General features: G+C 41.9%; 1 protein-coding gene across 6 annotated transcripts in view; it reads left to right on the top strand.

Moving 5' to 3' along the window:
* The window catches only part of LOC126182750 (golgin subfamily A member 6-like protein 22), a 352202-nt gene that overhangs the window by 189880 nt on the left and 138565 nt on the right, over positions 1 to 23757 (top strand). For all 6 annotated transcript variants that reach the window (XR_007536699.1, XM_049924877.1, XM_049924876.1 and 3 more), the window contains exon 3: positions 15562 to 15699. Coding sequence is in view for 5 of the 6 variants with exons in the window: in XM_049924877.1 (XP_049780834.1) it covers positions 15562 to 15699 (138 nt within the window). In the remaining variant the exon portion in view is untranslated. The remainder of the gene's footprint in view (positions 1 to 15561; positions 15700 to 23757) is intronic.

Genomic DNA, 23757 nt, shown 5'->3' with positions numbered 1-23757 from the left:
TTTGCTGACCTAGCTTGTTACTCGAGGTGTGACAGAACGCCAGGAAGATATCCGTGCTGCCCTGTGAAAATGGCTGTACTCATCTTGTTAGACGAGACTGCCTGCAGAATACTTATCATGAAGATGTAGAAGAAGTGGCAACACCTCACCACCATGAAATTCTGAAATAAACATGCTGACTAATAATTCAGGGCATGTTTAATAAGTGGGCTCAAACATAGGAGCTACGAAGAACATTCCCTGAAATCTGTCCAGAACTACACCATCCACACACTGCAGGTTAAATGGCTCATTAGACCGTCGCTGTAATAGATGCCTCGTGTCATTTGAGAAGAGGTAAAACCGCGAAACATGACATGCATCAGCTACTGTCCCTTCCTGCTTTCAACATTCGCAAACGCTGCCACCGCTTGCCACCGCTATGTAGAGACTCCAATATCCCAGCACAAAGGATGTCTTGTGAATGAATTGCACATTATGATTCGCTCTTATCGAATTTAACCGCCAAATTTCTGATGCTGCCGGGGTGGAAGCACTGTCCGCCCTTTCTTTTTCTTTCTGCGGAAGAGGTTTTCAGCGGTGAAAAAACTATTTTACACTGATTGCCATATTGCACTGAAAATTAAAACTTGCAAATTGCCCCTACATATCGTCAAATACTGAAAACTCTTACTCAATTAGACTGCTTCCTACTAAGGACAGGAGTTTGAATATTAGATCGCAAAACTGATCTCCAACACAGCAATATACCACCGTGTACCATGTCGATGTAGTAAACATGCAATTCATATCCTGCGTCATAAAAAATCAGCCCTTTTACATCATTCATACATATACCACAAAGACAGACAGCACCGTATACACTCCTCGCAACACTAGATATTTCCCTGCGAGGTCGGCAGTCATCCATCCTGACAGGTGTTCTACAAATTCAGGCTCGTTTCCCCTCAGCACAAATGTGTTACTGTTTCTGGTCTGAACGTGCTTCCTTGCTTGCTTTTCTACACATATCTCCAGACTCTGGGATTACAAGAACACACGTATTTTTGCAAGGATTCCCATAATATTATACCATTTTCACGGTACTTCCCGATATAAAGAACACTGCAGTATCCTATCGATTGCTTGTGCAACATAATTCTGAAGATATAGACTGGAAATTATTCCTCTACAAACCAAAAAATTTAGCGAGGTGGAGCGTGCTCTAGACCACTGGGTAACTAGAAACTTATCCCGTCTGCAAAGACCTTTATGTTAAAAAAACTTGCCAAAGAAAAGTAGAGTAAACTGATGTTTCCACTCAGTAATACCGATGTTGGAGATGTAACAGATTCCAAATCATCCCTACAATTTACAAAGTCAAATAACGTGTTTCTCATGTCTAGAGCATCAGCAAACGTGTCTTCCACCTGTTAGATGCATACACCACAATCGATGTCCATCCCCAGTAGCTGAGTGGTAAGCGTGAAAGAATGTCATCCTAAGGATCTGGGTTCGATTCCCAGTTGGGTCAGAGATTTTCTCTGCTCGGGGACTGGGTGCTGTATTGTCCTAATCATCATCATTTCATCCCCATCGACACGCAAACCTCTGAAGTGGCATCAAATCGAAAGGCTTGCACCCAGCGAATGGTCTACCAGATGGGAGGCCCAAGTCATATGACATTCACATTTTTTACCACAATCGATGTTCTCTCAACTAAATAAAGACGTGAAATGTGAAGAAGCAGTTAACCGAACAATTTACGTGGGAGAGAATAACAGTCCAGTGCAAGCACACCTCCATATTCAATCTTCTCAAATTTCCACACGATCACTAAAGCTATTCAACACATACTAAGTATTAGTTCGCTATTCGGCCGTCTAGAGGATAACATGGTTAAGTCATCTACATTCCTACACTCCAACAGGCCTCTACATTTGGACAGCTCCTACTGTTAATGGGAAACCTGAATCATCCCCACACAGGTGCTGCACGCCAAGCATGCACATGTAGAATCATCATCCCAAGGAATCGGTCACATATATATTTTATCCCTGTACTTTCAACTTAATGTTGCAATCACAGTCTCAGTTGAACAACATTTGACAATGAGCAAAGTATCGGAAATACACCCTGTTGATGGCTGTGGCTCTGGAAATATCAGTACCATTCTTATAATGCTAACTCTGGTCTACTACAGGCCATCCATGACACATGTATATACGAGGGCAGTTCAATAAGTAATGCACCACATTTTTTTTCTCGGCCAATTTTGGTTGAAAAAAACTGGAAATTTCTTGTGGAATATTTTCAGACATTCCCGCTTCGTCTCGTATAGTTTCATTGACTTCCGACAGGTGGCAGCGCTGTACGGAGCTGTTAAAATGGCGTCTGTAACAGATGTGCGTTGCAAACAACGGGCAGTGATCGAGTTTCTTTTGGCGGGAAACCAGGGCATCTCAGATATTCATAGGCGCTTGCAGAATGTCTACGGTGATCTGGCAGTGGACAAAAGCACGGTGAGTCGTTGGGCAAAGCGTGTGTCATCATCGCCGCAAGGTCAAGCAAGACTGTCTGATCTCCCGCGTGCGGGCCGGCCGTGCACAGCTGTGACTCCTGCAATGGCGGAGCGTGCGAACACACTCGTTCGAGGTGATCGACGGATCACTATCAAACAACTCAGTGCTCAACTTGACATCTCTGTTGGTAGTGCTGTCACAATTGTTCACCAGTTGGGATATTCAAAGGTTTGTTCCCGCTGGGTCCCTCGTTGTCTAACCGAACACCATAAAGAGCAAAGGAGAACCATCTGTGCGGAATTGCTTGCTCGTCATGTGGCTGAGGGTGACAATTTCTTGTCAAAGATTGTTACAGGCGATGAAACATGGGTTCATCACTTCGAACCTGAAACAAAACGGCAATCAATGGAGTGGCGCCACCCACTCCTCTACCAAGAAAAAGTTTAAAGCCATACCCTCAGCCGGTAAAGTCATGGTTACAGTCTTCTGGGACGCTGAAGGGGTTATTCTGTTCGATTTCCTTCCCCATGGTCAAACGATCAACTCTGAAGTGTATTGTGTTACTCTTCAGAAATTGAAGAAACGACTTCAGCGTGTTCGTAGGCACAAAAATCTGAACGAACTTCTCCTTCTTCATGACAACGCAAGACCTCACACAAGTCTTCGCACCCGAGAGGAGCTCACAAAACTTCAGTGGACTGTTCTTCCTCATGCACCCTACAGCCCCGATCTCGCACCGTCGGATTTCCATATGTTTGGCCCAATGAAGGACGCAATCCGTGGGAGGCACTACGCGGATGATGAAGAAGTTATTGATGCAGTACGACGTTGGCTCCGACATCGACCAGTGGAATGGTACTGTGCAGGCATACAGGCCCTCATTTCAAGGTGGCGTAAGGCCGTAGCATTGAATGGAGATTACGTTGAAAAATAGTGTTGTGTAGCTAAAAGATTGGGGAATAACCTGGTGTATTTCAATGCTGAATAAAACAACCCCTGTTTCAGAAAAAAAATGTGTTGCATTACTTATTGAACTGCCCTCGTATATACAGACATACTGACATACAGAAAACAGAACAAACGCTCTCCAAATGTGGAGGTGGCTGGACACAATCGAGAACAGTGCTATACTACACCTCCCGATCAGTGCATTTGGGCTTGGTGTTGGCAGCTGTGCTACATTTACAAGCAATTTTAGAACATAGAAGGAGAGGTAATGCCATAATCGCATGGATAGATCTCAAATAAAATCGATAGAATTTGCAAAAAATGATGGGGGAATAGGTATAAATTAACCGAATATACACCAAAATGCAGGGAAATTGAGTAAGTACTTGTGTATCTTCTGGTTAGCTCAGAACAATTTGTACATGGGAACAAGTATGCGGCAGCAAGAGGAAATCGAGAAAACGTCGACGTGGAAGCGAAGGAAATCAGGGAAGCAATCAATTTTTTTTTTTTCCATCGAGGGAACATTATACTGTATGTCTGTTGAGATACCAGTGATACACGTGAGTTGACTTCTGTATTTGACGTTTTTCAGGAAGACAGAGAACCATCCGCCTCTAAACTTACATGCATCTGCGTTAAAAGATGACAGAGAGTGGACGGGGTGATCGATTGAATTGGAGCTATAACTAGGTACGATTTAATGGTAGACTGATGATGCATTCTAGAGAACGGGAAGTTGCTGTAGGTCAATTTTTCCACTGTTCTGTTAGGATGCATCAGTTGCATGACATAGCCTGCGTTCAACTCTTATACAGCCACGTGTTCTGTACGTGATTTAAAGCACTGTCTACTTGTGATCGTTAACGGTAAACCTGTCGGTCATCAGAGGACTTCCATCTCATGTGTTATGAAACGTGATACATTCCTCTAAACGAACTATGATTTATGCGATGTACTCCATCCCAATGTCGCATGTTAAGTGTAAAATCGATACTTCAGTTGCATATCTACGTTAGCGATAGGTTTTTGTGAGACACTGCAATCCCCTGTGTATACATCTGCTTGAGAGATGTGGTGTTTACAGAGTTAGTGGCGGAATGACCTGTAATTTTCACATGTTGGATGCTGCTGCTATGTGTTTATCTGTTTCCTTGAAAGAGGTATTCCCCGTTATTAACCATAATTTTATATAGGGCTGATGCAGGCATAATATAATTTCTGAAGCATGATCGGATGTGAACAGTGGACGCTATACATCTCTGGAAAGCGATATTGTGCTCATATCACACAGAGCCAATGTTTTAAGGAGGTATTTTTTTAGTTTTACGGTTCGATAACATAGTTTATCACAGAGAAACCGGGAAGAAGGATGTATGTCATGCACTTGAAATATATTTCTAACATTGGAATATTAACAGTACCACATTCTGTACGACTGATAGGTCTGAAACGCAAGCGATCTAACATTATAGCCCGATTTAAGTGCGGAACGTTGTAGCTTTAGGAGTGGGTGTGTTTATGTTCTCTCTTACCAATACCTTCCAGGTACTGATCCTAGACTTTGGAATAATACTTTAAAATTGATAGCTTGGTTGATTCAAGTAAAAATGCTTCGAACTCCATCCATCTGGAACTTCATTGCGCATAAAAATCACCTGTTTCTTGTTCTTCTTCACCGTCTGCTATTACATCACAACACTTTCAGATCTGTTACTATGCATCGATAAGGAGTGCTAACCTCCTCGACATGGGCGCATCTCAAGAAATCTTGTGCACTTGGATGGGCGAGGACTCGGCAAGCTCCATTCATTCACGAGACGTGGAATGTAGCGGTCTACATCTGGTCGACAGCAGATTAAATCGGTAGCGGTACTGCATGGCAGGCTGGTCAATGACAGTGTGAGAGGGGTCTTTCAGTTTCTAATTTTACCTTAAGACTGCGAGAATGCTCTGTGACTCCCATCTGCATAGAGATAGATTATAAATTATCACTATGCTCGAAGTGTTAGAAATATGTAGAGCACTGTCTGATATACTTTGATGATGGATGTGTTCGAGAATTAACAATGCATGGACATACTGCACAGTCATCTATCCACATTCGCAATGATACTAACAAAGTGGTGGAGGGGGAGGTTTAGCTATGATACTGAAATTGGGAAACATGCTGTCACATCATTGGGCGGTGTTGAAATTACTGTAAAATTAGTGAAACTGTTCACACAATCAACTGTAATGCTTATTATTTCAGTACATCGAAGGTGTCTTTTCCATCCCATCCATCCACTGGTACGCTGTTGGTTACCACATAATGACTGACTGACATGGCTTGTTTGAAATGGAGAAAGAGTTGTGGTGGAGGGACAACGCCTTCTGGGGATGGATAGCACCGAAACAGTGATCATGTACATGACTGCAATATGAGTAATCAGTCGAAACTGAATGCAGAGCCATCAGCTATTCCATCACTGTGACAGATGAGTTTAAATGTAGAGGTCGTCAATCACTTTCGTACAGCAGTTTGGAAACTCTCCTCAACGCCACCAAACTCTTCCAGTTTCCTTATGTTGTAACTGTCTTTTATTTAAAATCATCCAGTGGGTGCAGCGTGTTGTGGTAGGCGCAGTAACAACATGATTTACACCGTGCGATGTCTAGTTTTTTGCGAGAGGCAGTAGATCAGAACGTGTTAATGTCAGATTAGAACCTGACACAGACCTCAAAGACGTGGCATAAAAACAAAATGTATGGCAGTGTACAAAGCGTGTTACAGCAGAAAAAAACAATGTTTCAAACAAAAACACAGGGTCACAGGGAGCGTCTCTTGCGACTTACAGTATAGTCTGTGCGATACGGTCATCCTCCTACAGTATAGGTGATGGAACTTTAAACTGGTCTGAGCAGTGGAGCAATACCTGTATATTTAATAGAATAGTCACATGTGCTCGAAGCCGGCACACATTCGGTATTTGTTTTCGATATACACTCCTGGAAATTGAAATAAGAACACCGTGAATTCATTGTCCCAGGAAGGGGAAACTTTATTGACACATTCCTGGGGTCAGATACATCACATGATCACACTGACAGAACCACAGGCACATAGACACAGGCAACAGAGCATGCACAATGTCGGCACTAGTACAGTGTATATCCACCTTTCGCAGCAATGCAGGCTGCTATTCTCCCATGGAGACGATCGTAGAGATCTGGATGTAGTCCTGTGGAACGGCTTGCCATGCCATTTCCACCTGGCGCCTCAGTTGGACCAGCGTTCGTGCTGGACGTGCAGACCGCGTGAGACGACGCTTCATCCAGTCCCAAACATGCTCAATGGGGGACAGATCCGGAGATCTTGCTGGCCAGGGTAGTTGACTTACACCTTCTAGAGCACGTTGGGTGGCACGGGATACATGCGGACGTGCATTGTCCTGTTGGAACAGCAAGTTCCCTTGCCGGTCTAGGAATGGTAGAACGATGGGTTCGATGACGGTTTGGATGTACCGTGCACTATTCAGTGTCCCCTCGACGATCACCAGTGGTGTACGGCCAGTGTAGGAGATCGCTCCCCACACCATGATGCCGGGTGTTGGCCCTGTGTGCCTCGGTCGTATGCAGTCCTGATTGTGGCGCTCACTTGCACGGCGCCAAACACGCATACGACCATCATTGGCACCAAGGCAGAAGCGACTCTCATCGCTGAAGACGACACGTCTCCATTCGTCCCTCCATTCACGCCTGTCGCGACACCACTGGAGGCGGGCTGCACGATGTTGGGGCGTGAGCGGAAGACGGCCTAACGGTGTGCGGGACCGTAGCCCAGCTTCATGGAGACGGTTGCGAATGGTCCTCGCCGATACCCCAGGAGCAACAGTGTCCCTAATTTGCTGGGAAGTGGCGGTGCGGTCCCCTACGGCACTGCGTAGGATCCTACGGTCTTGGCGTGCATCCGTGCGTCGCTGCGGTCCGGTCCCAGGTCGACGGGCACGTGCACCTTCCGCCGACCACTGGCGACAGCATCGATGCACTGTGGAGACCTCACGCCCCACGTGTTGAGCAATTCGGCGGTACGTCTACCCGGCCTCCCGCATGCCCACTATACGCCCTCGCTCAAAGTCCGTCAACTGCACATACGGTTCACGTCCACGCTGTCGCGGCATGCTACCAGTGTTAAAGACTGCGATGGAGCTCCGTATGCCACGGCAAACTGGCTGACACTGACGGCGGCGGTGCACAAATGCTGCGCAGCTAGCGCCATTCGACGGCCAACACCGCGGTTCCTGGTGTGTCCGCTGTGCCGTGCGTGTGATCATTGCTTGTACAGCCCTCTCGCAGTGTCCGGAGCAAGTATGGTGGGTCTGACACACCGGTGTCAATGTGTTCTTTTTTCCATTTCCAGGAGTGTATGTGTGTGTGGGGGGGGGGGGGGGTAAAAATCTTATTGAGTTCTCTATCGTATGAAGTTAGTGGAGCTTTTATAGTTCGTAATTTTCCTCTGGTGGATGCAACAGAACAACGATGATGTAATGCTGGGGTGATAGAGGTGAATGGACCCTGAGCGATGTGGATCTGTAGTACCTGCTTGTAGTTTAGAGAAGCACCACAATGCGGTAGCAAAATCCACGTCCTTCCTGCAGTTCACGTACTGTCTTTTATACTACCTGGTGTTGCTGGAGGAGGCTTTGTTTCCGTCAAATGGTCAAAACACAGTTCTGTCGCAGTAACTCTGCTTCACCTGTTTCTACACGGGTTGCAGAAGGTGGTAGATATAGCTTTTTCAGACTTCTACTCAGTTCCGACTTACATTGGAACAATCACATAAGCAAAGCTGCAGGGACGATAGCGCAGAGTCTGAGGGGTAGTTGCAAACGCACAGGGGCTACCTAAAACCATGTTGGCATTTTACTGCAGGTGATAGGTTCAAGAAAGGTGGCTCGTTTCGAGATATGACAGTGCCAGAAATATGATTCACTAGTGACTGTAATCATTATAGGACTTCTCCACAAGATTCAACGCAGGTATGTGGTTGAATGAAAAGACTTGATTTTAAATCATAGACATCATTTCTAGCAGATAGCGTAACACTAGAGATCTGAAAAGCTAGTGCACATTTCTTACGATCTGAATCAGCACAGTTGTTCAGTTTGTGATCCTTCTCAATCAGTCATCACCTATAACTCAGTGGTTATATCGCAGAACCTCTGACATAGTATCGAGACAGAATACGTTACAAATACTGGAGAAATATCTAGTGGCGGCGGCGTGGGGAGGTTGCACATAGCGGATTCAAACCATGTTCCTTAGCCAAACCACTTCAAAATTCTGCAATTTTATGACGAAGTTGCTACATGTAACCGGTCTGCTGGTCTGATAATGTACATTCCTATGATCACCTTCTCGGTATTTGTCTGGACAAAAAACCATCTCATTCAGAGGTAATGTCGTACCTCGATTTATAAAGCAAGTATAGCTTTTAACATGGATACTTGTATGCACTTGTAGAACCTAGACCGCTTGTGATGGTGATATGGTTGTGTTTTTTTTTAACATTTCGTTGTTTGTAAGACGATTATGCCTCTCTTTCTAAGACACGGCGGTAGCACTCGCAAGAAAGACTTATGAGACATGTCCACCCATCTTTGATTTTCGGTCAGTGTTATTTCGCATCGCCAGCAATCAGTTATTGATGTAGTATTATACTTGGTAGTAGGGGGTGCGTGATAGGTTCGCCTTGCGCAACAGGCTCATAAAGTATATGTTAGTGGTCAGACAGGTGGAAAGAAAGGTATGGATTTGACGTGGAATACTGTGATGGTGAAGGGAAGAGTACGTCACGTCATAAGAATGGTACAAATACTTCTGTTTCCATTGCCGTCAGCAGGATGTATTTCCGATACTCCGCTCATTGTCGAATGTCATTTAACTGAAACCAAAACTGTAACATTTAATTGTAGTATATCGATCAAATATATATGTGACCGATTTTGTAGGATGGTTCCGTCTACGCGTCACCTGTGATGGGAATGATTCACATTTCCAGCTAATGGTAGAGGCCGTCCGAATGGAGACAGCCGAATATCGAACTAATACAGTACTGCCAATTAAAATTGCTACACCAAGAAGAAATGCAGATGACAAATGGGTATACATTGGACAAATATACTAGAACAGACATGTGATTACATTTTCACGCAATTTGGGTGCATAGATCCTGAGAAATCAGTACCCAGAACAACCACCTCTGGCCGTAATAACGGCCTTGATACGACTGGGCATTGAGTCAAACAGAGCTTGGATGGCTTGTACAGGTACAGCTGCCCATGCCGCTTCAACACGATACCACAGATCATCAAGAGTAGTGACTGGTGTATTGTGACGAGCCAGTTGCTCGACCACCATTGAAAAGACGTTTCCAGTTGGTGAGAGAACTGGAGAATGTGCTGGCCAGGGCAGCAGTCGAACATTTTCTGTATCCAGAAAGGCCCATACAGGACCTGCAACATGCAGTCATGCATTATCCTGCTGAAATGTAGGGTTTTGCAGGGATTGTATGAAGGGTAGAGCCACTGGTCGTAACACATCTGAACTGTAACGTCCAATGTTCAAAGTGCCGTCAATGCGAACAAGAGGTGACCGAGACGAGTATCCAATGGTACCCCATATCATCACCTGGGTGATATGCCAGTATGGAGATGACGAATACACGCTTCCAATGTGCGTTAACCGCGATGCCGCCAAACACGGATGCGATCATCATGATGCTGTAAACAGAACCTGGATTCATCTGACAAAATGACGTTTTGCCATTCGTGCACCCAGGTTTGTCGTTGAGTACATCATCGCAGGAACTCCTGTCTGTGGTGCAGCGTCCAGCGAAACCGCAGCCATGGTATCCGAGCTGATAGTCCATGCTGCTGCAAACATCATCGAACTGTTCATGCAGATGGTTGTTGTCTTGCAAATGTCCCCATCTGTTGACTCAGGGATCGAGACGTGGCTGCACGAACCGTTACAGCCATGCAGATAAGATGCCTGTCATCTCGACTGCTAGTGATACGAGGCCGTTGGGATCCAGCATGTCGTTCTGTATTACCCTCCTGAACCCACCGATTCCATATTCTGCTAACAGTCATTGGATCTCGACGATCACAAGCAGCAATGTCGCGATACGATAAACCGCAATCGTGATAGGCTACAATCCGACCTTTATCAACGTCAGAAACGTGATGGTACGCATTTCTCCTCCTTACACGAGGCATCACAATAACGTTTCACCAGGCAACGCCGGTCAACTGCTGTTTGTGTATGAGAAATCGGTTGGAAACTTTCCTCATGTCAGCGCGTTGTAGGTGTCGCCACTTGCGCCAACCTTGTGTGAAAGCTCTGAAAAGCTAATCATTTGTATATCACAGCATCTTCTTTGCGTCGGTTAAATTTCGCGTCTGCAGCACGCCATCTTTGCGGTGTAGCAATTTTAATGGCCAGTATTGTACCTAGTATGTGTTGGATAGCTTTGATGATCGTGTGGAAATTTGAGAAGATTGAATATGGAGGTGTGTTTGCGCTGGGCGATTATTCCCACCCATGTAAATTGTTCGGTTGACTGCTTGTTCACATTTCGTGTCTTTATTAAGTTGAGAGAACATCGATTGTGGTGTGTGCATCTAGCAAGTGAAAGACATGTTTGATGGTTCTCTAGACATGAGAAACACTTTAGTTCGCCTTGTAAACTATACGGATGATTTGGAATCTGTTACCTCACCAACATTGGTATTCCATGAGTGGAAACATCGTTTTCCTCTATTTTTCTTTTGTCGAGTTTTTTTCGCAGACGGCATTAGTTTCTAGTTTCTCATTGGTCTAGAGTACGCTCCATCTCACTAAATTTTTGGGTTTGTAGAGAAATAATTTCCAGTCTATATCTTCAGAATTATGTTGCACAAGCGATCGGTAGGATACTGCAGTGTTCTTTATATCGGGAAGTACCACGAAAATGGTTTAATATTATGGCAAACCATGCCAAAATACATGTGTTCTTGTAATCCCAGAGTCTGGAGATGGGTGTAGAAAAGCAAGGGAGGAAGCAGGTTCGGACCAGAAACAGTAATGCATTTGTGCCGAGGGTAAACGAGTCCGAATTTGTAGAACACCTGTCGGAGTAGATGACTGCCGACCTTGCAGGGAAATATCTAGTGTTGCAAGGAGTGTATACAGTGCTGTCTGTATTCGCGGCATTTGTACAAATGATGTAAAAGGGCTGATTTTGTATGGCGCAGGATACGAATTGCATGTTTACTACATCAGTACGGTATGCGGTGGTGTATTGCTGGGTTGGAGATCAGTTTCGCGATCTAATATTCAAAGTCCTGTACTCAGTAGGAGAGCAGTGTAATTGAGTAAGTGTTTTTCGATATTTGACGATATGTAGGGGCACTTTGCAAGGTTTAATTGTCAGTACAATACGGCGATCTGAGTAAAATAGTTTTTTCGCCACTGAAAGCCTCTTCTGAAGAAAGAATAAGAAAAGGCGGACGGTGCTTCCACACCTGCAGCATAGGTAATTTGGTGGGTAAATTCGATAAGAGCGAATCATAATGTGCAATCTGTTCACAAGACATCCTTTGTGCTGGGATATAGGAGTCTCTACATAGTGGTTGGATGACTCAGGTTAGTGAAGGTAACCCAAGTGCCCTTTTTTCCCATTATTTTCTTAGGTTGGTAGAGGTAGCCCAAGTGGCCTTTCTTCACCGCGAAAATCATATTTCCCTCCAATCCCTAGGAAGAGGTGGCGGTTGGATGACTTAGGTTAGTGGAGGTAGCCCAAGTGACCTATCTTCCCGCCAATTTCTTAGGTTGGTAGAGATGTGTTGCATTGTCCTGATGGAATTTCAACATCGCGCCATTTTCAGAGGGAGGGGAGGGGAGGGGCGTCAGGTTAGTGGAGGTAGCCCAATTGACCTATCTTCCCGCCAAAATCCGCCATTTTGAATGACGTCATGGCCGCCATATTGGAGGACATCATGCACTGTTGCCAAGTCTACAGGCCGCCATCTTGGATGATGTAATTGCTGCCATCTTGGCTACATGTGGCAACAATGAAGAGTGGGGTGACGCCTGCCTTGCCCTTCTGTTCAGTTTAGAGAGAAATTTGATCTAACGAGGTTCAAATTGGCGAGTCCACTGTATCAGCAAACGGAGCTTGGTTAGAAATGTAAAGCAATCAACATCCGCCACACAGAACACCAAAATATCGTATGTGCAAGGCCTATATTACGATACGAAAACAAATACCGGCAGTAGTGCTCATTATGGCCTGATACTGGCAGTGACTTCGAATACGGGAAAATACGGCTCGAGAATCCATATTCTTGTGTCGCGAAATATGAGTACTAGATGATAACATTTTTCATTTATAATTAATGCGTGAGTGTGGTGGTAACGGTGTACCTGGAAACGTTTCTGTTTTCTTGGAAAGAAATATATCAGAGAAATCTCGATCAAAAACTAATATTGGCTCCCTATATCTGGAGTTCATGGTAATGTAAAATCTTGTAAATGACTTTGTGGTCGACTTTTGACTGTAAAATTATTTATTTGTAAAACCCAATATTGCAACTTCGACGGTATGGCCGTTATGAAGTGAAAATGTGTCTATTATCCTCTTTGAATTGCATTGTAAATACGTTGGTCGTACCGTATTCTGCTTAATATTTACTCGCGTCCATAGTATTCATATAAAGGAGAGGTTAGTTTCGCCAGCTTCTATGGATCCATGTCTATTTGTTACTGCTTACGAATACGTATGTGAAGTCCCAGCTAGCACTCAAGCTTATTTCAAGGTGGATATTGAGTTTACGTTCAGTTGAAAATTCAAGATTGAAAAATCAACCTGTTACACAGCTTGTTTCAAGGTGGGTATTGAGTTTAGGTTCAGTTGAAAATTCAAGATTGAAAAATCAACCTGTTACACAGTTTACATCAAGCTGTAAAAATTTAGCTTGAATTAAAATAATTTTCCCAAGCTTGAAATAAACTGTAATTTCCCTGGAAGGCTGTACAGCACATGCGCGCGCAGCATAGCTTCCATAGACGTCCACGGGAAGCGCCACAAGCGTTTATAAGCCGTGACGTAACGGTGTTGTTGTGTGTGACATCATGGCGGCGCGGAGTTTGGTTTGAGTGTGGCTGTCTCCAGTTCTGTTGTATCTTATTTTATTTACTTTTCTGAGCCTTGCTATGTTTACGGCCATTTTACCTTTGTGACGCGCGTTAATGGTTGTGGTTTGTTGACAAGTTTGTTTTATACTAGAAAACAGTTCGGTACGTTAATGTTACAAATGTTAAATATTACGTAACGTAAAGTTGCGTTTACTGCTTTTTACCTTTGTGACGCGCGTTAATGGTTGTGGTTCGTTGACAAGTTTGTTTTATACTAGAAGACAGTTCGGTACGTTAATGTTACAAATGTTAAATATTACGTAACGTAATTAATTAGGTTCAATAAATTCAGATTAATATTTATATAGCTTAAAACAAGCTGTAAATACCAGGCTGTATTCCACGTGTGTAGATACAGCTGGAGCCAAGCTTGATAAGTCAAGCTTGAAATATAGCTTGAACTCTGCCAACTTTGATGTTTATTTCAAGCTAGAATCCAGCTAACAGGCTTGAATATTCCAGCTTTGATCAAGCTTATATACTTGAACGTTACAGCTGGAAACAAGTTTGAAACCGGCTTACTGTGCTATCTGGGGCGCAAGAAGCAACACCATTCAAAGTAGAGATACATTACATACTCATTCCATCACAAGACGTAATGAAATTGAATACAAATTCTGTCAAAACCTACTAACATGGGGTTCTTCATTAAATGCGATTAAGTATGGTTAACGCTTGCAAACGAAAATAAAATGGAATTAAAGCAATATACTGGTACTCTCAATGCATTTGAAATGGCAGCACACATACACACAGATGCGTCAGCAGTAACAAATAGAGTAAGCCCATAGACCACCTTGCAACGAAAACAGCTTCTGTTATAAATGACACAAAAACCAGTATGGAATCATTTGCCACGCCCCACATAACGAATGCAAGCACGCGAGTAACATTTTTTACAATGCAATTCAAAGAGTTCAACATACAAGAGAAGTCGTAATCCATACTCCATAGCACAATGTGGTAAAAGCGGCTTGTGTTATACAAAACGAAAACAAACATGGATGACTTAAAATCACCCAGTAAGAAGGCTGGATAATGGGTTGATAAAATCGCAGCATTCCAAGTGGTCTGGCAGCTAACCAAGGCCGTGTTACCGGACGTCCCTATGGTTTCACCTTTGTGCTCCGCCGACACCATTGTTACGCAATGTACTGAGCACATGTGCGGAAACACATTTTTATTTCAGTTTTCTGTCATTTCCAGTTCCTTAAACACAATAAAATAGTGTGCCTGTAATCCTAAACAGTAGCCCGTATTATTATTTCTAATTCATAACTGCTAAAGGCCAATTTCACCGCAAAAGATTGGGCAGGGCAGGTGTGGGCTCTTACAGCTTGGGGTCCGTAGCTACGTATAGCGTGGTATGTGATAAACGAGCTTCTACTGCACAAGTACAACCTACGCTTTGAGCCTCTTTCAGGCGTCTTCTGTCAGTGTGTATAGTGAACTTTCTTTTCTGAAAAGTTGTTGATAGTGTCTGCGATGTACAGAGAACTACTTATAACTAAATCTAGCACAGTGTACAGGTCGAACACAAACGAAAGTGAAATGAAGCACACCATTCAGTAAAGGCTACGTGCCGAATTGAAATCGGTCGTACACCCAATGTTATTTGGTTGCAAAAAATGAAGGTGGACGGACAATGATATTAACGATCTGAACTCTGTCGGTTTCAAATGAAGAAGCCCTGCACCAAAGTAAGGATTTACATCAGCAATACAGCAACATTATCGTCTAATTTAGCAACTGATATCTCTGTTACCAGTATGTATGGACCCTACTGCATTAATGACGTTTTTGAATCTTTTGTATGTTTGTTGTGACATGCCAGAAGTTTTCATCTCACATTAAGGCAAGAGTATCCTATATAATATTTTTTTCTGCACAGGTCTTCAGGCTGAGCTGGAGGCAGCGAATAAGGACTCAGAGAGTGTCCGCCAAAAACTGCGCCAGCTGGAAAGTGAACTCACGACTTACAGACAACAAAATGCAGATCTTCTGGAGCAACTTAACCAGAAAACGACAGGTTTGTTGAAAAAACTTCTTACATATTTCACTCCCCACAAATTTTAATGTGTGTGTCTGTGTGTGTGTGTGTGTGTGTGTGTGTGTGTGTCCTCATATTTATCATTTCATAAGTAGACTGATATATATATATATATATATATATATATATATATATATATATATATATATATATATATATGCGAGTAGTCTCAGTTCTGTCGAACATGCCCAACATCATATAAACATTGAAAATGAAATAGAGGAATGGGGAGGAAAGGGAAAGAGGAAGTGTGGGTGGTGAACAAGCGACTTTCAGCTACACAAGGCTCTGTGGAAATTTAATGGCGAAAGTTAAAAATTATTTTTATGTATTGTATTGTGATTGAGCAAACCACCATCAGCTGAAACTGAGATTTATCATCAGAAGCAAAAAGCCATTAAGGAATAAATGTGCTGGAAAGTAGGTCTAAGTGTAAGAATTCCAAGAACCTTATAAAAGCCTATGAATGATGTGCACTTATTTCCTTGACATAATATTCTTGCTACCTACTTCTGATTAGTAAATATTACATTTACTTTTAAGTTCATTGTCCCAACAGATAATGCAATAAGAAAGAATGGGGTAAAATGGAAATGGGTATTTGGCATCATCGGCTGCCTTGGAGCTGGTCTTATTACAGTCAACGCCACATTGGGTGACCTGGATGGGGATGAAATGATGATGAAGACAACTCAACACCCAGCCCCTGAGTGGAGAAAATCCCCAATCCATACAGGAATCAAACCCGGGCCTGTAGGATGGCAATCTGTCACGCAAACCACTCAGCTATCGGGGCAGACAGAAAGGATGAGGTGTCAGTAAGCAAAATAAGCCAATTCTCTTGTTTTAAGTCAACCCAATGACAGATACTTATAAGGGCAAAACATGCGGAACTGAGCTGCTTCATTAGTTTACCTATGTGAAAGTCCATCTTAATTTGTTGTCCTGTTAGATCCCAAATAATTTTACACAGAGTGTTTTATTTAATGTATGACTGCTAATGACTTTCCTGGGACTAGCAGGTCAGGTTTACTTACTTGAAACCACATAATATGACTCTTTGTAAAATTAAGACAAATTGTACAGTATGCTGTGAACTGCTTGTAGGCCTATTCAAATACCAACTGAGTTGTGTGTCATGAGATTACGTTTGGATCAGGCTTGATAAGTATGTGTACATCATCAGTTTTTGAACCATCCTTTGAAGTCACTGGAAAAGCATTTATGTAGATTTAGAACAAGGGAGATCCAGTACCAGTCCTTGTCGGAACCCATATGTTGTGTTTGCCAATTACAAGATTGCTCTCATGACAGTGGCTCTGTTTGTCAGTGTAACCCTCTGATTTCTGTTATGAAAGTAAGACTCAATACATACGAGAGAGATGCACTTGATGGCTAAAAGAGAGATGATATAAAACGTAGACTGGCAGCAGCAAGAAAAGAGTTTATGAAAAAGAGAAATTTGTAACATTGTATATAAATGTAAGTGTTATATCTGTTCTCAGGATATTTGTGTGGAGCTTTTGCTGTGTGTGGAAGTGGAAAGTGTACAACAAACAGTTCAGACAAGAAGAGAATATAAACTTTCTAACTGAGGTGCTATGGAAAAATGCTGAAGATAAGGTAGCCTATGTAGATCAAGTAACTGATGAAGAGGCACTTAATTGTATTGGAGGAAAAAGACATTTTTGGTGAAACTGAGTAAAGGAAGGATAAAACAATGGAAAGTCTGGGATGGAATAACAACAGTGTTAAAGGCATATATCGCTACTCACCACAAAGAGGCTGTTTGCAGACAGACATAGTGGAAAGACTGCTAATCTGTTAGCTTTCAGAGAGAAAAGTCCTTCTTCAGAAGTAAAAAGCAAACACACGCTTAAACAAGCAGATCTTACACGCAAAGAGCTATTGCCTGTGGCTGTTCTGACCTGACTGCAGGCGTTGTCTGTGACTGATGACTGCAGCAATATGTGGTGGGTGGTTGGAGTAAGAAGGGGAAGCAAGTGGGGATGGGGTAAGGAAAGACATTGCACTGCATTGTAGTTATGAAGTGGATGGAACACACTTTTGAACACATGAAGACATTGCCACAGGAATGACGTGTGAGATCCGAGATTTGCTCATGGTAAGGCCACAGGTATCCAGCGTCTTCCATAGCATTGGCAGTGTGTGAGGGAATCGTTGGGAGGCTATTTTGAGGGACTCTAAGATGTCACAGGTGTGTGTTCCTGCACTTTATTATTGTGTACTGTTGCAACTGACAGTAAACACATTTGAAATGACAAAATTTGTTTCGTCTTTTTCCTCATGGTATATCTTCATGGTGGTGTGTGTGTGTGTGTGTTCATCCATCTCCCTATATGTAATGTTTACATATATATTGACCTTCCATTTGAATATTTCAGATTTTTTTAATTAATTACCATTTTTGAGACAAAAAATAATTGCCATGACTTTTGCAATAACCCTCACATTTCCAGTTCCTCATTCAGATATACCACAAAGTGATGTCAGTAAAATTTCTTATTTTCCAATGTATTCAAAAATAGAATAGCAAGACTAATTCATAGATTAAATAGCTGTCATAATCTGAACAGTTGTCAGGCTCAGAAGATGTGCAGGCACCCAAGATGATACTTGTGTAATTATAAATCCTGGATAACAACAGTACTGTGTAAGAGGTTGAATTGCTACTCACCGTATAGATGAGACATTGAGTTGCAGACAGAACTGTAAAAAGACTGCTGTACAAGGCCTTTTGGCTGAAAACTCAGATGTATATCAGTCTTTTTGTTGTGCCTGTCTGTGTGACCAGAGACAGTGGTTACATGTAAGTGAGTTGTGCATTTGTGACTGTGTGTGTGTGTGTTTTGAACTTTAGAAGAAGGCTTTCTGGCTGAAAGCTCAGATGCATAGCAGTCTTTTTGTTGTGCCTGTTTGCAACTCAGTGTCTCCTCTGTATGATGAGTAGCAGTTTGTCCTTTTTATAATACACATGAAATGTATTCGCAGTTGCGAATATGGACAATTGTCCACTGTATAATGGAATGAAGCCAATGAAAATTTTGTGCCGGACTGGGACTTGAACCCATATTTCCCATTTATTGCAAGTGGTTACCTTACCATTAGGCTACCCGAGCATGACTCACAGCCAGACCCAAGCTTCGATATGTCGTAAACCAAGTCTCTACAACCTGAAATCATACATCCATTATGTATATTCCCATATAGGGGGACATTTTACTTGAAGGCACTTGCTGGTGTCGGTGGATAAATACAATATAGCAGTGCCTGTATTATTCTGAAATATGATGCAATGTTTCTTCAGGCATGCATGCATAATGGAAATACATGTGTTGAAAACAAAAATAAATGGGATGCAATTAACTAATTGTTTGGCATAACAAAGTGCCTTAAGAATTAAAACACTAGACATGAAATGAAAAGGGAAGACTCGAAAGGCAGTCATTTCATAAATCAACTTGTCAATTTCTTTTGGGTTACACGTGTTCCAGTTTCATTTTCCATCAAAGATTTTTTAAACTTGTCTGCTTTTTAGTTTCTGTGGGTGAAGTGGAAGAGGGTGTAGTAACAATTCTATTATATTCAAGTTTACGCCAGTCTTCATTTTCAGCAGGGTGTAAAGATTTTTACTGTCCTTTTAAAGAAGTAGTTGTACCTTCTTCCCTGGAATAGCTTTTTGCACAAATTTACATTTCACAGTATTTGTATTGACTCCATTGAAAGAATTCCAAATCAGACATCTCTTAAGCTTAATTATGAGCAGCTGATGAATGCAGACTGTCTCTCACACAAAGAGACAGAGCAGCACATGAAGGACTGCACTTAAAAATCATTCAAACCTCTAGCCATCATCTGAAAGTCATTGTCGGGTGTTTCCAATTTTCGCAACCCGAATACTCTCCTCAGTAAGAGGAGGCTCTTAGGAAATTTTACTAGCACTCCCTGTAATGAACGTAGCTTAGGTGATTAACAAACACTAGCAGTCCTTTGTGGTTGGCTGATGCAACTTGGAAGATAACAGCACCTCTTTATCGCTCAGAGTATTATTCCTGCTGTTTGATGTTTTGATTGCAGAAGTTTGAAGTTCAAACTTTTAACTTCAACCCTTTCCAATACAATTTTTCTACATATTGCATTTTTACATGGATAAGGATGTAAGTAATTATTTATTATTATGCTTCAGTTAAAAAAATGCAATATGTGACCACTTGACAACTTTATTTTCTTTTAGACTAGTTTTTGAAACTACACATGGTGCTTTTGTTTATGGTTGTTGGTAATTTTTTGATTTTTTTCTGCATGGTATTCCTGAAAATATTCTTTCAGGTGAAGTCCAGGCTTCCTCTAGTATGTTTCACAACAGATAGTTATTTCTCTTCTTCCCCCTTTATCCTTGTGTCTGCTGCCAACTATGCAATCCTTTATTGATTTTTTCATTTTGCATTATAAAATGCATCTTCCCATTTAGTCTCCCCATGGTGCCAGACAATGATGGTCCTCCTCTCTTCTTCGAATTTGTATTTTTCACCTGACTGATTCTAGCTGTCTGATTTGATTTCTTCTATAGGAAAGATGAGTCTGCAGTTTTTCACATTCATTTTATCTACTGAGTAAAGAATACAACTCTTCACTACAGCAGCTCCAATCAACCAGAAATGTAATTTTTCCACCACTTGTAAGATCATCTTGTAAAACCATAGCAACCACAGTACTGGTCAGCCTGTCCATTCCTCCCATAAACTTTGTGTATTCCAAAATAACACTGGGTTACAGAAGCCATGCAGACTCTCACTTCCTACAACCAGTGATTAGATTGACTTGAGGACAAAAGAATGTACTCAGTATTATCACTAACTTCTTGTCATGAAAGACACATAATTTTCATCTCATTTTGATAGGTACATAATTCATATTCAGTAATTTTAGTTATCTTAAAATCATATGAAAAATCCTTTCTAGAAGGCATGACTGTACTTGTTAAATGAAAATTCATGTTGTGCCATACCCAAACAATTTGAGGGCTTGGGTAGAACTTGTCAGCAAAGATGTGACAGCCTGAACCATCTGCGCAAGCTAGCAATTGCTGTATCAAATGAACCACTGTTCAGATTGCAAAAAGTAAATCAGTATGAATTAGACTTTCTGTAGTTGTCTTTCCACAACATGAAATGTGAGAAAAACATAACCATTTTCTGAATCACGGAGACAGTAAACTACTAAAGCACACTTTGTAGGCTTCCTTGGATTATAGCATTTGAATTGAATTCTTCGTTTCAACCCCACTGTACTCTCATCTATAGCTACATTTCCCTTTGGTAAACAAAGTTATTTGCATATCTTATCAATATACTCGGGAGACTTGTGTGCCTCATCGATACAGATAGCTGTACCGTAGGTGCAACCACAACAGAGGGGTATCTGTTGAGAGGCCAGACGAACATGTGGTTCCTGAAGAGGGGCAGCAGCCTTTTCAGTAACTGCAGTGGTGAAAGTCTGGATGATTGACTGATCTGGCCTTGTAACATCAACCAAAATAGCCTTGCTGTGCTGGTACTGTGAACAGCTGAAAGCAAGGGGAAACTACAGTCATCATTTTTCCTGAGGGCATGCAGCTCTTCTGTATTGTTAAATGATGATGGCATCCTTTGGGTAAAATATTTCAGAGGTAAAATAGTCCTCCATTCAGATCTCCGGGTGGGGCTACTCAGGAGGACATCGTCATCAGGAGGAACAAAACTGGCGTTCTACGAATCGGAGTGTGGAATGTCAGATCCCTTAATTGAGCAGGTAAGTTGGAAAATTTAAAAAGGAAAATGAATAGGTTGAAGTTAGATATAATGGGAATTAGTGAAATTCAGTGGCAAGAGGAACAGGACTTCTGTCAGGTGAATATGGGGTTCATGTAAATGATTATGAATACAAAATCAAATAGGGGTAACACATGAATAGGTTTCATAATGAATAAAAAAAATAAGTACTATAAACAGAGTAGTGAATGCATTATTGTTGTCAAGATAGACATGAAGCCCATACCCATAACAGTAGTTCAAGTCTATATGCCAACTACCTCCGCAGATGAAGATGAGATTGAGGAAATGTAAGATGAGATAAAACAAAATTATTCAAATAGTTAAGGGAGACAAAAATTTGATAGTCCTGGGGGACTGGAATTCGATAATAGGAAAAGGAAGATAAGGAAAAGTAGTAGGTGAAAATGGACTGGGGGAAAGAAATGAAAGAGGAAGCTGCCTGGTAGAATTTTGCACAGAGCATAATTTAGTATAGCTAACACTCAGTTTCAGAATCATGAAAGAAGGCTGTATACATGAAAGAGACCTGGAGACACCAGAATGTTTCAGATTGATTATATAATGGTAAGGTTTTAAATTGTAAGGCATTCTAGGGGCAGATGTGGACTCTGGCTGCAATTTATTGCTTATGAAATGCATATTAAATCTGAAGAAACTGAAAAAGGCAGGAATTTGAAGAGATGAGAGCTGAATAAACTGAAAGGACCAGAGGCTGTAGAGAGTTTCAGAAGGAGCATTAGGGAATGGTTGACAAGAACAGGGGAAACATAAACAGTAGAAGATGAGTGGGTAGCTTTGTGAGATGAAGTAGTGAAGACAGCAGAGGATCAAGTAGGTAAAAAGACGAGGGCTAGTAGATATCCTTGAGCAATACAGGAGATTTAATTGATGAAAGGAGAAAATATAAAAATGCAATAAATGAATCAGGTGAAAGGGGATACAAATGTCTAAAAAGTGAGATCAACAGAAAGTGCAAAATGGCTAAGTAGGAATGGCTAGAGGATAAATGTAAGGATGTAGAAGCATATATCACTAGGGGTAAGATAGATGCTGCCTACAGCAAAATAAAAGAGACCTTCGGAGAAAAGAGAACCACCTCTATGAACATCAAGAGTTCAGATGGAAAACCAGTCCTAAGCAAGGAAGGGAAAGCAGAAAGGTGGAAGGAGTATATAAAGGGTCTATACAAGGGAAATGTACTTGAGGGCAATATTATGGAAATGGAAGAGGACATAGATGAAGATGATAAGGGAGATATGATACTACATGAAAAATTTGACAAAGGACTGAAAGACTTAAGTCGAAACAAGGCCCCAGGAGGAGACAACATTCCGTTAGAGCTACTGATAGGCTTGGGTGAAGCAGCCATGACAAAACTCTTCCATCTGGTGAGCAAGACATATGAGACACGCGGAATACACTCGGACATCAAGCAGAATATAATAATTCCAATTTCAAAGAAAGCAGGTGCTGACAGTTGTGAAAATTACCGACCATCAGTTTAATAAGTCACGGTTGCAAAATACTAACATGAATCCTGTGCAGAAGAATGGAAAACTGGTAGAAATGGACCTTGGGGAAGATCAGTTTGGATTCCGGAGAAATGTGGGAATACGCATCAATACTGGTCCTACAATTTCTCATAAAAGATAGGTTAAGGAAAGGCAAACCTATGTTTATAGCATTTTTAGACTTAGAAAAAGCCTTTGACAATGTTGACTGGAATACTCTCTTTCAAATTCTAAGGGCAGCAGGGTTAAAATACAGGGAGTGAAAGGCTATTCACAGTTTGTACAGAAATCAGGTGATAGTTGTAAGAGTCGAGGGGCACAGAAGGGAAGCAGTGGTTGCGAAGGGAATGAGACAGGTTTGTAGCCTATCCCTGGTGTTATTCAATCTGTATATTGAGCAAACAGTAAAGGAAACAAAAGAAAAATTTCGAGTAGGAATTAAAGTCCAGGGAGAGGAAATAAAGACTCTGAGGTTTGCCAATGACACTGTAATTCTGTTAGAGACAGCAAAGCACTTAGATTAGCAGTTGATTGGAATGGGCAGTGTCTTGAAAGGAGGATATAAGATGAACATCAACAAAAGAAAAACAAGGATGATGGAATTTAGTCGAATTAAAGCTGGTATGCTGATGTAATTAGGTTAAGAAATGATACACTTAAAGTTGTAGATGAGTTTAGCTATTTGGGAAGCA

Source organism: Schistocerca cancellata, chromosome 1 (genome assembly GCF_023864275.1).
Source record: "Schistocerca cancellata isolate TAMUIC-IGC-003103 chromosome 1, iqSchCanc2.1, whole genome shotgun sequence".
Classification (NCBI taxonomy): Eukaryota; Metazoa; Arthropoda; class Insecta; order Orthoptera; family Acrididae; genus Schistocerca; species Schistocerca cancellata.
Note: the sequence above shows the minus strand (reverse complement) of the source record. Positions and strands in the feature narration are given on the sequence as shown.